This window comes from Ochotona princeps, chromosome 14 (genome assembly GCF_030435755.1).
Source record: "Ochotona princeps isolate mOchPri1 chromosome 14, mOchPri1.hap1, whole genome shotgun sequence".
Taxonomy (NCBI): domain Eukaryota; kingdom Metazoa; phylum Chordata; class Mammalia; order Lagomorpha; family Ochotonidae; genus Ochotona; species Ochotona princeps.
In genome coordinates, this window is record NC_080845.1 from 8144850 (window position 1) to 8157333 (window position 12484).

Genomic DNA, 12484 nt, shown 5'->3' on the forward strand with positions numbered 1-12484 from the left:
TTGATGACAAGCATCCAGTACAGGCTTTAAGGAAGAATGGGTCTGAGGTCTGTAGAGGCAGCATGGAACTAGAAAATTCTCACAGGGAAGGCAGAGCGGGGAGAGGTGGGCACTCCAGATGTGCAGGCTGCCGACCCTGCCCTCGGGGAGCTTCTGTGAACTGCCCTCTCCTGGGAAAAACCAGCTAGTTTTAATTCAGGAGAGGAGGCTTAGGTTCCAATATCAATTCTGCCACTTACCAGCAGTGTGACTTTGGATGAGACCCCCTCCTGCCCCTCCCCAGCTCTTCATCCAGGAAAGGGTGATGGTGATAGCACCTGCCTGGTTGCGTTGTCCTGAGGATCCAGCGAGAATGTGCCTTGGAACACCCCCCTATGCCGGCTCAGGGCAGAGGCATCATGGTCCACAGAGGCTGCCCTGGGCAGGGCAGTCCTTTGGGTAGCCTGTGGAACGTCTTGCTGGTTGTGCTTAGAGACCCAAAAATGGCTGTTTGTGTTCTCCAGCAAGATGTGTTACATGATCTTTGTTTTTGTCGATTTCTCCCATTCCTTTGTCCAGCCCTCCTTATTTCCAAGACGAATTTAAAACCATTATAGCAAGAGCTGTGTTGACACTTTTGTTGCCTTTCAGAGAAAGAAACAGGGAAAGGGTACAATGAATAAAACCTCTTTCAGCATGTCTTGGGGGAATGCCCTGGGCCGACCGGGGCGTTTGGTTCAGAGATGGAGTGCCTGAGCCTGGAAGGGGAAAGTTGCGACTGCACCCCGTGCAGACTGCCTGGCATCTCTGCTTTTGTATGGGGGCAAAGACGAACAGCAGCTGCCCAAGCTGTGCCCCTTACTGATATCAAGGAGATATCTGTATCTGAGGTGGGGAGGAGGCCTGGGGGCAGGGGACTAGTGTTCTGTGCCTGCCCTCCCCTCCTACCCCTGCCCTGGGACACTGTTTTCTGTCTGTGAGCAGCCAGTGTCCCTTTGTCTCACCTGACTCATTTCCAATTAGTAGCAGCTCACCTCAGGGGAACGTAATTAAGAGGGCTCTGGTTATCTAGGGGAAAGGAATTAAGCAAATTGTGCAAGTGCAGAAATAATGAAGAGAAACTCCAGGCCCATCAATGAGACCCTAGTATCTGTATTCACATCTGCCCCCGACACAGGCCCAGAGCCCATGAGGCTTGGGCAAGGGGGTCAGGGGAGAGCCTTTTGGTGTGCCGCCTCTCCCCTGGGCTCAGTACTAGGTGGGGATTGAACTTAAACATTTAGTTCCGGGCTCGGCAGTGTGGCCTAGTGGCTAAGGTCCTCGCCTAGATCCCATATGGCCGCTGGTTCTAATCCCGGCAGCTCCACTTCCCCTCTATCTCTCCTCCTCTCAGTATATCTGACTTTGTAATAAAAATAAAATAAATCTTAAAGAAAAAAAAAACATTTAGTTCCACAACTCCAAGTTTGGACTGCAGCTTCCCACTTTATCAGTTGTGTAACCTTGGGCAAATGACTTCATCTCTCTGAGCCTATTTGCTAACCTGAACACTGGCTGGATGCTACCACCTTGCAGAGTTACCTTGAGCATTATGTCTGCAGTGTATAGGAAGTAACTTAGGGGTTGGCGTGGGGTGCAGTGATAGTCTTTCGGTGTATGTTACTTGCTTTTCCCCTGAGGAGGAGTCAAGCTACAGGTATCTTTCAGAGAGAGGCAGGGATGTCGTCACTGCCTGGGTACCAGCAGCAGAAGCCCTTTCCTTTGCAAGGGTGAGGGAAGGAAGAGCAGGTTGCATTCTCCCCGGATGTAACCGACAGAACTCTGGGCTGTCATTCTGGGGGACAAAGACCTGCTGCTGATAGGCCCTGTTCTACCATCCAGACAGGTGCACTGGCATCTCCCACCTGCCACCATGCCACAGCCACTATTGGAATGGCCTGCCAGCACAAGCATTTGGTCAGGGCCATGCGTATTCTCACAACTTTCACTAAAGAATGCACGTTGTGGGTTCTGCATGTGTTATGTTTCACATGTCTTCAAATTGCACTGTGCTGCAGCCTTCAAGTGAAAAGTCGCCATGGATGCTGAATGGCACCACAGAGAGAAAGCAGGGTGCCAGATGATTCAACACAGTAAACATTTGCATCTGTAGCTTCTAGGAGAGTGTGGAAGGAGTTCTTTCTCAGACTTACACTGGAATATAGCTTCAAGTAGATGGTTCATTTAGTTTGGTTCTTGGGTTGCCTTTGGAAAAACATGGACGTGGATAATTGTGAATCAGAAGCTGATTTAGCTGAGTTAGACCTCGATGCAAAGGAGATTTTCAGGAAGAGCTTATCTGGCTTACCTCGTTTTAACATAAGCCCAGGGAAAGATCTTTGAAATTTGTCATTCTGAGTTTCCTGAAAGCAGTGAGCCCTTATCCCCTTGGTAGTCTGGGGACATCTGGGGAATTGGAAACACGAGTGTGGAAACGACACACGTCCGACGCCGGCAGTGCCACACAGAGTACTGGTCACCCTCACTGGAGGTTTGCTGGATGTCCTTCCAAGCAGGCACTGTCACGTGAAGCTGTGCCGCGTGCCACTCCTGTGCTCATTGACTCCCGAGTTGTATCCAATTTTTGCAACAATCCTGAAAGATTTCTATCTCCCCATTACAAAACACTTTGCCAGAAAATTTGAAAGATATAAAAGTCCTACCTTTTGACTTAGTCATTGTCTGAGAATTCAGGCACGTGAAGTTGTTCATTTTCATCACAATGGTAACTTTCAATAGTGAATGTCTAACTCTAGGTATAGAATTCAGTAAATTACAGCACAGCCCTTCTTGGTGGGAGACACGGCTTCTTTAAAATAATAATCACAAAGATTGTAGAACAACATGGGGAACGTTAACATAGCCTGTGGGAAAATAATAAAGTGTATGCACTCTGCAATTTCAAAGGTAGAAAGTAGCTTGCTAATGTGACCCAATATTAGAAAGGAATAATGCAAAGAATAGAAGTAGCTGTGTTAAGATGATGTAATCATGGGTAGGTGGCTTTTTTTTTGCCCCCCACCCCCCAATTTCTTTTCTTATAAGAAAAAGGCAAAGAAAAGAGGCTTCCAAGTCAGTTGCTACAGTAATTACCCAGGCATATTGAGAATAGGCTTTGTTTTCCACACACCTAGAATTTCACAGGTGCCTTCTGGCCACAGTGAAACCTTCCCAAGGTTCTGGGTTTCTTTTTCTTCCCTCCCTCCCAGCACTTGAAATTTGTAATTATATAGTTGCAGAACAAAAAAAAATGCAGTAGATTCGGGGAATTACTGGAGGCTTTGTAAGCAAATGATGACAGTGTAAAAGGTATTTGTCCAAATTTGCATTCATATAAAACACAGAGCTGCTGTGATTCCAGAATAAATGTGTTTTAAATATTTTCTAAATACAGAGCCATTACAGTCCTAACAATGCTAGGCTAAGAAACTGCATTTCCATGATAAGCTGTAATTACTTTTTGGAAAATTATTGGGCATATATATAAAACATGCCTATCTAAAGCTCCCCCGAAAGAGTGAGTCTTTCTCGGTCCTTTCCTGTCTCCACATTCCTTGTTTAAGAGTCTTCTTTCCTCTCTTTGAGGGGATTGATGATTTTTATTGCAGGACAAATGGGCATGGCGTTTAAATCTATGTATTTAAAAATCTAGAAAATATTTCTTTTTCAAATTAAGAACCCACAGTCACATTATACAGAAGACTTTTGCTACGGTTATATCTCTCCACCTTTCTTTCTCATTGTTTGAGGTTTTTTGGTTTAATTTGAATGCTGAAATTCTAAAATTCTAGTGAAAACTTGAGTTTGCTGATCAATTGCATGATGAACCTAAGAGCTGGAAAAGTTAAGAATGAGTCAGATACTGAGGACTCCATGCCTTCTCCCTTCCGTGTGTTGGGCTGTGCTTCTGAACGCGTTAATAAGTGGCTTTTTTCCCCCTCTGGAACTCTGCACTCTTCCTGCCTCCTTTCATTCCGTTAGGCGAGGTTCCACCAGATGAGACATTTGCAGTCGTAAGACTTCCTGCCGGGGTTCAGACTTTGTATTTTTGACATTGTCGTGTTCCTGAAGCAACTTAATTAGAAACACATTCATTCCAGTGGACACTGGGAAAAGCGGGGACAGCACACTGGGAAGTTGGAGCATTTGTGGAGCTGGCAGCTAAGCTACTGGTTTATAGTTTAAGGGAAGGAAAAAAAAAGATATCCAAGGAATTCCCTTGCCCCTGGAGGCAGAGAAGCTGAATATGAAGAACAGATACCTTTAAAACAAAGTAAAACAAAACAAAACAAAAGCAGAGAAAACAGCGACGAAAGGGGAGAAAGGGCTGCTCTGCTCCTTAGCACTGTAGTCGTGTGCCTGGTTCTTTCTTTAGCTGTTATCAAATGCAGACGGTCTCTGGGAAGAATAATTCCCAAACCCGGCTGCTTGTCTTCAAATCTGTTCTACAGGCTCCCAAGATATGTTACCACTGGGATCTGTTGCAAGGACAGTTTATATTCTAGGGGAAGGTTTTTTGCTTGAAGTAGTCTATTTGTTGAATGGTAAATGAGGGAATTGGGTCTTGTTGTTCATTGCTCGAGTACGCTTGAGTAATTTTAAAATGTGTGTCTGCTGTTTTACCACTTCCATTGCTTAACTCCTTAACACTGTGCCAGAGAACAGGGGCTGAGGACAGATTTCTTCTGCCTCCTTGCTCACCGGCCCATGTTTCCCCACCCCCACCCCAAAGAGCCATCCTTGTCCTTCCAAGTGTGCTTCCCCCAGCCGTCCCAGAATAAAAGTACCTGGCCCACCCCAGTCTGAGCCTAGTGTCTCCTCTAGGTTCGTAAACCACTGCACGTGGATGAATGCATCATGTTCTGTAGAGATGCTGATCACTCCTTTCTGCTCTGCTCTTGGGCTTGCCTTCCTAACCCACCAAGGAAAACACTGGGATGTGACCCTTGGCAGTGGATGTAGCACAGCCCCCAAAACAGGCATGGTCTGGAGTCAAGACACAGGCTAACCAGTGACTTAGGTTGGGGTGCCCAACACAGATCAACAATGTGGACTCTCTGCTAGCTCTGTGGCCCCGTCTATAAAATGTGAGTGCCACCTACTGTGTCAGGTAGGTAGGAAAGATGGAAGTTCCTCAGGGTAATGCCGAGCACGTGTGTTGGTGGTGGGTCGCACCCACAGACTGCTGAAACCAAGGGGAGTTGGTGCATCCAGAATTCCCTGGGTTGTAAAGCCGCTGGAGTTGTGTTCTCACCCCAATGCTCAGTGGCGAACTTAGGGAGCCCACTGCCTTGTGGAGGAGGCTGCTGCTGGAGACTTTGTCATAGGGTGGTCCGCACTAAGCTCTCCGAAGACTTTGTCCAAGTGGAAGGCACATTAAGGTCATGTTCCCACCACCACCACACACACACCCTTGATGGCAGAAGGAAGCTGCAGGTAGAAACCCACCCTCCTCTGCAGCACGTGGTGCCCTCATTCCCCCTTCGCTGCTTTTTCTGTCGTGATCATGGCAAGAATGATTTCCGTTTGTATCAAAGACTGTGCTAATCGTAAGTGTTTTGACATATAACATCAATGCTTTCACTCTCACAGCCCCGTCCTGGATCCATCCGTGTCTCCCGTTTTAAAGATCAGGTGACAGGCTCTGTGACTGCATAGCCACCCCATAGGGACCGAGTGACCCCGGGCTGAGGCTCCTGCCACCAGCCACCGTTTCCAACACTGTCCACATTTTGAAATTCCTGTGACGCTTTCTAGGCTTGGGAACAAAATGTCACATTAGGATTTTTGTTGTGAAAGGAAATGTAACTGTGCATACGTTTATTAAAACAGTTTCCCTGCAAATAGTGAACCATCTGTAATTTCCTGGTGGAAGCAACAGACATTAAAGCAGCTGTGTGTCTCTTTCTCTTCACAGTGCTCCCATGCCCTACCTCATAGGAATCCATTTAAGTTTAATGGAGGTAAGTCACCTTCCCTCTTCCCCAAGGTGGTTTGACCACCAGGTTTGTTGGGCCCTGTGGCAGTGACAAGATGGCCGTCACAGCTCTGCAGGCCAGAGCTGGTGAGGGCAGTGGTGCGCGCAGCCCCCTCCCTTAGGGGGAGGCAAGTCACCCCCACCTGGGCTCTTGCCCCCCAAGAGTCTTCCCACCGGACTCGAGGTCTGTCACTCTCCATCGGTGAGGGAGCCGGGGTCAGGGAGACAGGGTTTGATGGAGGGAGGGGAAGCCATGCACCTTGCCTCCTGGCCATGTGGCCTGTGGTCATTGTAGGAAACACAATATGAAAGTCATAGAGAAGTGTAAGGAGGAAGATGAAAGTCCCCATGTTCCCATTACTCCAGATGGAGTCGCTGTTTGCGTTCTTCTGTTTTTTTTCCTCCCAGTTTTTATTCTTGGAATCCATATTTTGTATAAGTGTACCTAATTGGTATGTTGTCCACATAACTATTTTATGTCTCTACTTAGCACTGTGGCCTGGGGATTGCTACGTGTTTTTATCTACCCTCAGTAATAGTTTTTAATTTGCTAACCTGCCATTCCTGCTATTTGGATAGATGCCCAGTTTAACCATTTCCTCCCATTGGACACGTGGGTTGTTTATTCTTTTTTTTTTACTCTTATAAATAGCTTTTCAGAAAACATCTTTATGCATAAGGCTAGATCTATCTGCATTTTGACTTATTTCTTTTGCATAGAATCCCTAAAGGAGAAATGCTTGGTCAAAGCTATGAGGCTGAAGCCAGATTGTTTTTGGTATGGGCTGGAAGCAATTAGAGAGCAGTCCTCTTAAAGAGACTTGTCTGCTTCTGCACGTGCCACAAGTTTTCGGACATGAACCCTGAGCCTTTTTTCTCTCTGGGGAGACAGCCGAAATGCACACCCCGGCAAACTGGGCTGGGGGTGGGGCTCGCCTGGTTGTGCGCAGGAGGTGAGCTCGCTGAAGGAAAATCTGCAGCCACGGCCGGCCGTCTGCGATGGCGCCTTGCATGTCTTCAAGGAAGTGCTACTTCTCTTCTGCTGCCTGCTTTTCACGGCAACAAGGACCACCTGCTTCTTCACTAACTGTTGCACACTGCGCTATTGTGCTTTACCAAAATGAAGCAAGTTGGTTATCGAAAAACCTGTTTGTTTGACATTGAGAATCTTGATCAAAATAGACCACAGAAATCTGCTCAAATTTCTAATTTGACAGGACGGCCATGTGGCTCCTGCATTCTGTTAACAGTTCCTCCCTGTCATCACCCAGCCCTAGCACATACAGTACACAGTTTAGGGACTATCTTGGATGATGTATTTAGATCAGATTGAAGAGATTTCTCTGCTGTGTTTTACCTTTGTTTGTCAAGTTTGGGGATCTATTCGGAGAGCTCTCTGTATGGGAGAATTAAAACTAAAAGCAATATAACTTTCTGACGGACCTTTCGTACCAACTGCCGTGGAGTTGGAAACACACATGTGAAGACCATGTGGTGGTCAGCTGGGTTCCAGGGGCCTCTCCTGCCTTCCAGACGGCTCCTGCCCAGGCTGCTGCAGACCCCTTGTGCTTCCAAGGACCCTTTCCAGGCGTGGCCACCTCCTCTTTATGTGCCCTCTTGCCCTCTTGTTGAAGGCTTTTTGCTTCAGCCATCGAGTCCAGGTGCGATTCTCATGCCCATCTGTGCCTCTCTGAACTTCACGTTGTTTATTTCAACTACCCGTTGAATTTCAACTTGCTGTGCAACCTGTACCTCACATTCTGAGGCGCATCATGCTCACATTCTGAGCCACCCCACTCCCCTGCCAGTGCCCCTGGTCTCTGTAAACGGCACACCTGCCCGTAAAGACACTAGCATGGGACACACTGAGCATGGCCAAGTTTCTCTCTACCTACTCACTGAGTCTCTACGATTTCTCTTCCCGCATTGCCACTGTGCTTTCTTAGCTTCCTCTAAAGCCTCCTTGACATTTTGGATAAAGCACGTCAGGGCATCTTATGTTTCAAGTGTTGGTGCTGGGTCCTGGGGGTACAAAGATGAAAAAAAAAAACTCACTCCCATAAGCCCATATGGAGTGGGTTACCTCTACTTTTGGTAGCCTGCCTTCCCAGCTCCCTCTGCACTGGCCTGTGTTTTGTATCTCCATCTTTCCTCCTCCTGCCCCATCCTGTCAGCCAGCACTGTTGCCGGTCCTTAAACCTGCCCACAGTCCCTCACTTGTTCATGGACACCTTCTGCCCTCTTCCAGCTCCTTGTAAGAAGCTCTACCATTTCGTCTTCATCCTTCGCATATGACACGTCTTATTCTGAATAATAGCCATTTGCTTCCCTTTCCATCTCCACCATCCCCGAAAACAGGCTTTCCTATGGCGTGAGGATGGTGCATTGTTTCCAGTGGGGCCCTCAGCTCTGAGTAGGGTTCCAACAGGTGGAATTGTCCAAATGGAGACTTTGGGGTGAGGTGCGTGAGTGAGTGGAGAGCTGCAATTGGGAGCCCTCTAGTAGGCGTCTCTGTTTCCAGACGTCCAATGCCAGCATGTTACTTCTGCGATGGAGGGGATGTGAGCTTTCTACTTGCTGTGCGACTGTAAGTAATGTAAGATTAGCTCTCAGGTAGCAAACATGCAGTCTAACATATGCATACATTTTGAAACCAACGCTTGAGACTAACTTTCCCCACTCGGTCAACGGGTACAAGTCTCCTCTTACCTTTCAAAGGAATCTCAATGGGAAGGTGCTGGAAGTCCCAGCCTGGGTTGTGATCTCAAGGGAGGATGCAGAGGAGTCGGCTCGGCTAAACTCCTATATGGTGCAGACACCCAAAGGAGACCAAAATGGCAGCCACCCCAGGCTTGAATCCAACAGAGATGCTCTCCAAAGCGAGCAGCGCGTGTTTGGTGAGTCGGACAGCCTTGAGCCACCACCTCCTGATCTCTCCTGTGGGGTTCAGCTCAGACACGAGCTGCCCTGCTTGGGCTTTTCTGTTGGTTTTCTCTGGTTCTGTGCCCTCGAGGGAGAGAGCTGCCTCCCCGCCCCAGTTTCCAAGGCTTGCTCCAGGCGCTTGGGAAGGAGGCCAGGCCCCCACGGCCAAAGGAAAGCTCTTGGAGGAAGGGCGCTCGGAAAGGCCCGTCTCCCTCACTACGCTCGTTCTCTTACTGGCAATTCAGCAAAAGGCTTATTTTTGACTGTCTTGTTATTTTTTTCTTGAAAGCTATAGGCACCTTATTATGCCTTTGCATATGTGCCAGAATTTTTTAAACTTCAAATGAATGTGGCAGATGTTCATAAAAGTTTAGAAAAAGCTACCATAGGAAGACTTTTTAACCATTTTTATGACACTCAAATTTGTTGCACAAAAAGAACTACAAATTGTAACCTACTGTTCTTGTTTGAAAGAAGGGTTTTCGGGAGAGGGGAGGGGAGGGGGCAGGGGACCTAATTCTAGTCTCCTGGCTAGGACAGGACGCAGTTGCTATTTGTGCTGTTAGATGGTGGCGGTGGCGTTTGAAGAAAATCCACCTTTCATCTACACAGTGACAAGTTGGTGGCTGATCCTCCTCCTCCTCACTCCTTCTGCCTTTTTATATCTTCCCTCTCTCATTTAAGCAGTTTGAGCCTAGTGGCAAGCTAGTAGGATGGCCAAGGGTATTGGCATGGACCTAGTTTCTTCTTGGAGAGAATGATCATGTTAGCTGGCAGCTAGGAAATCCCAAAACATGGCCAGATGACACAGTGACTGCTTCCTTTCATTCACACGTGTTCTCGATTTAGTTCAGGAGACATTTTAACAGGCCCTTCTCTACGCAGTGTCTGGCAGCAGGTGTCGGGTCGTGTCTTGTAGATGGTGCTTCTCCCACTGGAAATCGAAGGCCATTTTCCCCAAGCCTCACAAACCATGTTCTATTGCGGAGACCTCCGAGAGACATGAGAGATGGAGCTGGAAGGCGTTTGTTGTCCTTGGTGGTGGTGGAATGGTCTAGAAGCAGGGAAGAGAAAGGTTAGGATGATGACACAGTTCCAGGAAGAGCCTCAGGCGAGCTGGAAAGGGAAGCCCTACCTGTGCATAGACAGCCAAGTGTAGCCATTCGCAGGTGGACTCTGAATCCTGGCTCTCCTGCCACCTGTGTATTCCCGATCTTGGACAAGGTAGTTGACCTCAGAACTTCTTTTTGCTCACCTGCAAGCTGAGGACAATGGCCGAGTCTCCCTTTGAGATCCCTGGGAGCATCCAGTGAGAGACTGCACATCAGATGCCTGGTGTGGCACATGGCACTCATCACTGTCTCCATTGCATTAGTGGCCTTCAAGCCACTTAACGGAGTCGAGCCGACTGCTTTGAATCATGCTGTAGGAACTCTGAGATTCCCAGAGTGGTTGTCCTCATTCCCAAGGAAAAGAGTTTCAACAACATTGGCTTGCACCTCATTTGTTCCTGGTGTGCAGTGCAGGGCTGGAAAGACCCTCCTGTTGCATGTGGTAAACATCCCTCCTTGCGCCATCAGCTTCTGTTGTGATGGTTTCTTAGTCTGGAAGGGCTGAGTCTTATCAAAAGACAGCATGCCCTGGTGGCTAGCATTGTCTGGGACACAAGAGACATTCCTTCCCACAGGAATGCTTTGAGAGCCGTGGGTGTACCAGGCACTGCCTTGTGGTAGGAGTCCTGTGTCAGATAGTGATGTAATCCCTTTCCAGATTTTTCCCAGAGCATAGGCAAGAACAAGAGCATTACTTGGGTGGACGCAGGCTGGCACAGGCTCTAGGAGGACAAACAGAGACTCACACCTTGGAAATTATGCTTCTCAGGAGAGGAGGTGGCCTAACCTGGATGCCAACAGATGGAGAAGAGTTAGGGTACTGTGGAAGTAGCAACCAGCACCTGCAGAGACCTGCAGTGTAGACTGTGGGCCTTCCAGGAAGTAGAAGTTCACTGATGGAAGCACAGAGCTAGAGGAAGAAGGAAGGGCTGAGGTAGGCAGGCAGAAGCCTTGTAAGCCACGTTAAAGAACTTGAATTTTATAGGGCAATGGAGAGCCATTGGAGGGTGTGAATAGGGGAGAGAGGCAGGCAGGCCTTCTCCTTATGGGCCATTAGAAACACAGTCCTTCCATATAAAATGTGTGGAAGCCTCTTAACCTTGTTAATAAAGGAAATTGAGATTTGTAAAGATCAGGGCCTTCTGAAGGGAATGCCACACCATGGCTCTGTACATGAAGTTCAGACACATCCGCTTCCGAGCAATGCCCCTGCCACCCCAGCTATGGCGGAAGTGGTAGCAACAGCACCTTTCTTTGAGGTTTCAAGTACCACTTCCACTAGATTTTTGCTTTCCCCTCTTTTCAAGAATTTATGATCCAGATATCCAGTCTCCACCAGGTTCGAGGATTTCGATTTAGCTCCTATACCAAGTAGTCATTCCAGGCAATGGGAACAAGCAAGTGAGACCCCGGTACCCAGTTGCCATGCTGCCAGCCAGCTCTGTCACCAGTTGCAAGAAGAGTGGATGGGCTTATGGGAAGCTGGGCCAAACTCCCAGCCTTCCTGTCTTTCTCACCATCACGAATCTAGGGGTGCTTGGCCTTGGGTCCCCCAAAGCCTGGCCTTGTGAATATACCCAAGGTGCGGTTGAGCACTGGACTAGCATTTGGAGGACGGCATCCAAAGCTCATCTCATCTCTAGGGTCCGGAGGCCACATGCATGTCTGCCTGCAGTGGGCCTCCATTTGTCAACGATGAGGCTTCTGCACAAAACAGCAGACCCTCCCTCTGGTACCCTCAAGGGAACTAACTCATGTTCTTTGTAAGTGCTGTCAATGTGCTAACACTATTTTAACTGCTTAGAAAAATATATTTTAAAAAAATTCTGGGACATAGAAAGTCATGAATTCTTTGTTCCTTCTCTGGGATGGTGTCTGATGGGGCATGAGTTTTTTTTTTAGAACAGTTTGCTAGTGGGGAGAGTTTTCTTGTTTAGCACTGTATCATCTCCCCTCCTTCCAGGACTCCATTGTCATCACAAGTCAGGTACAGTTGTACATTCACCGATGCGATAACACCACTCTGAGCCATCAGTACAGTCCAGTGTAGGTGGTGACTTATCTCTATGACCTCACAGGTGTGAGGAAGCCCCTTGGGTGGCTGATTTGTGAGTGCTCAGCAATCCTATTGCAGCTGAGAACTCCCTACCTCTCTCCCTCCCTCCCTCCCTCTCTCTTTCTGTAACCCTGCCTTTCAAAAAAGAATTAACTCTTTAAAATATATATATTAGGACAATATGATTCTTCTCAGGCGATATTTGCATGAAAAAAATCCAGCCTGGTGGCTCCAGCCATTACGATCCCCAGTAGAACTCTGAGAAGGTTCAGAGGAGACCACCTTCTTGGAGCATGTATTTAGGGCCCATCTGCGTGACTGGGGCTTTCCCATTTGGAGCAGTCCTGGGGCTCACTGTACAATACATAGGAGATGCCCAGATGTGGAGAGGGGAAGCCA

At 48.0% G+C, this 12484-nt stretch overlaps 1 protein-coding gene across 9 annotated transcripts in view; it reads left to right on the forward strand.

Moving 5' to 3' along the window:
* DENND1A (DENN domain containing 1A) overlaps positions 1 to 12484 on the forward strand; it is a 496909-nt gene that overhangs the window by 305443 nt on the left and 178982 nt on the right. For all 9 annotated transcript variants that reach the window (XR_009246616.1, XM_058672452.1, XM_058672453.1 and 6 more), the window contains one exon: positions 5936 to 5981. Coding sequence is in view for 8 of the 9 variants with exons in the window: in XM_058672452.1 (XP_058528435.1) it covers positions 5936 to 5981 (46 nt within the window). In the remaining variant the exon portion in view is untranslated. The remainder of the gene's footprint in view (positions 1 to 5935; positions 5982 to 12484) is intronic.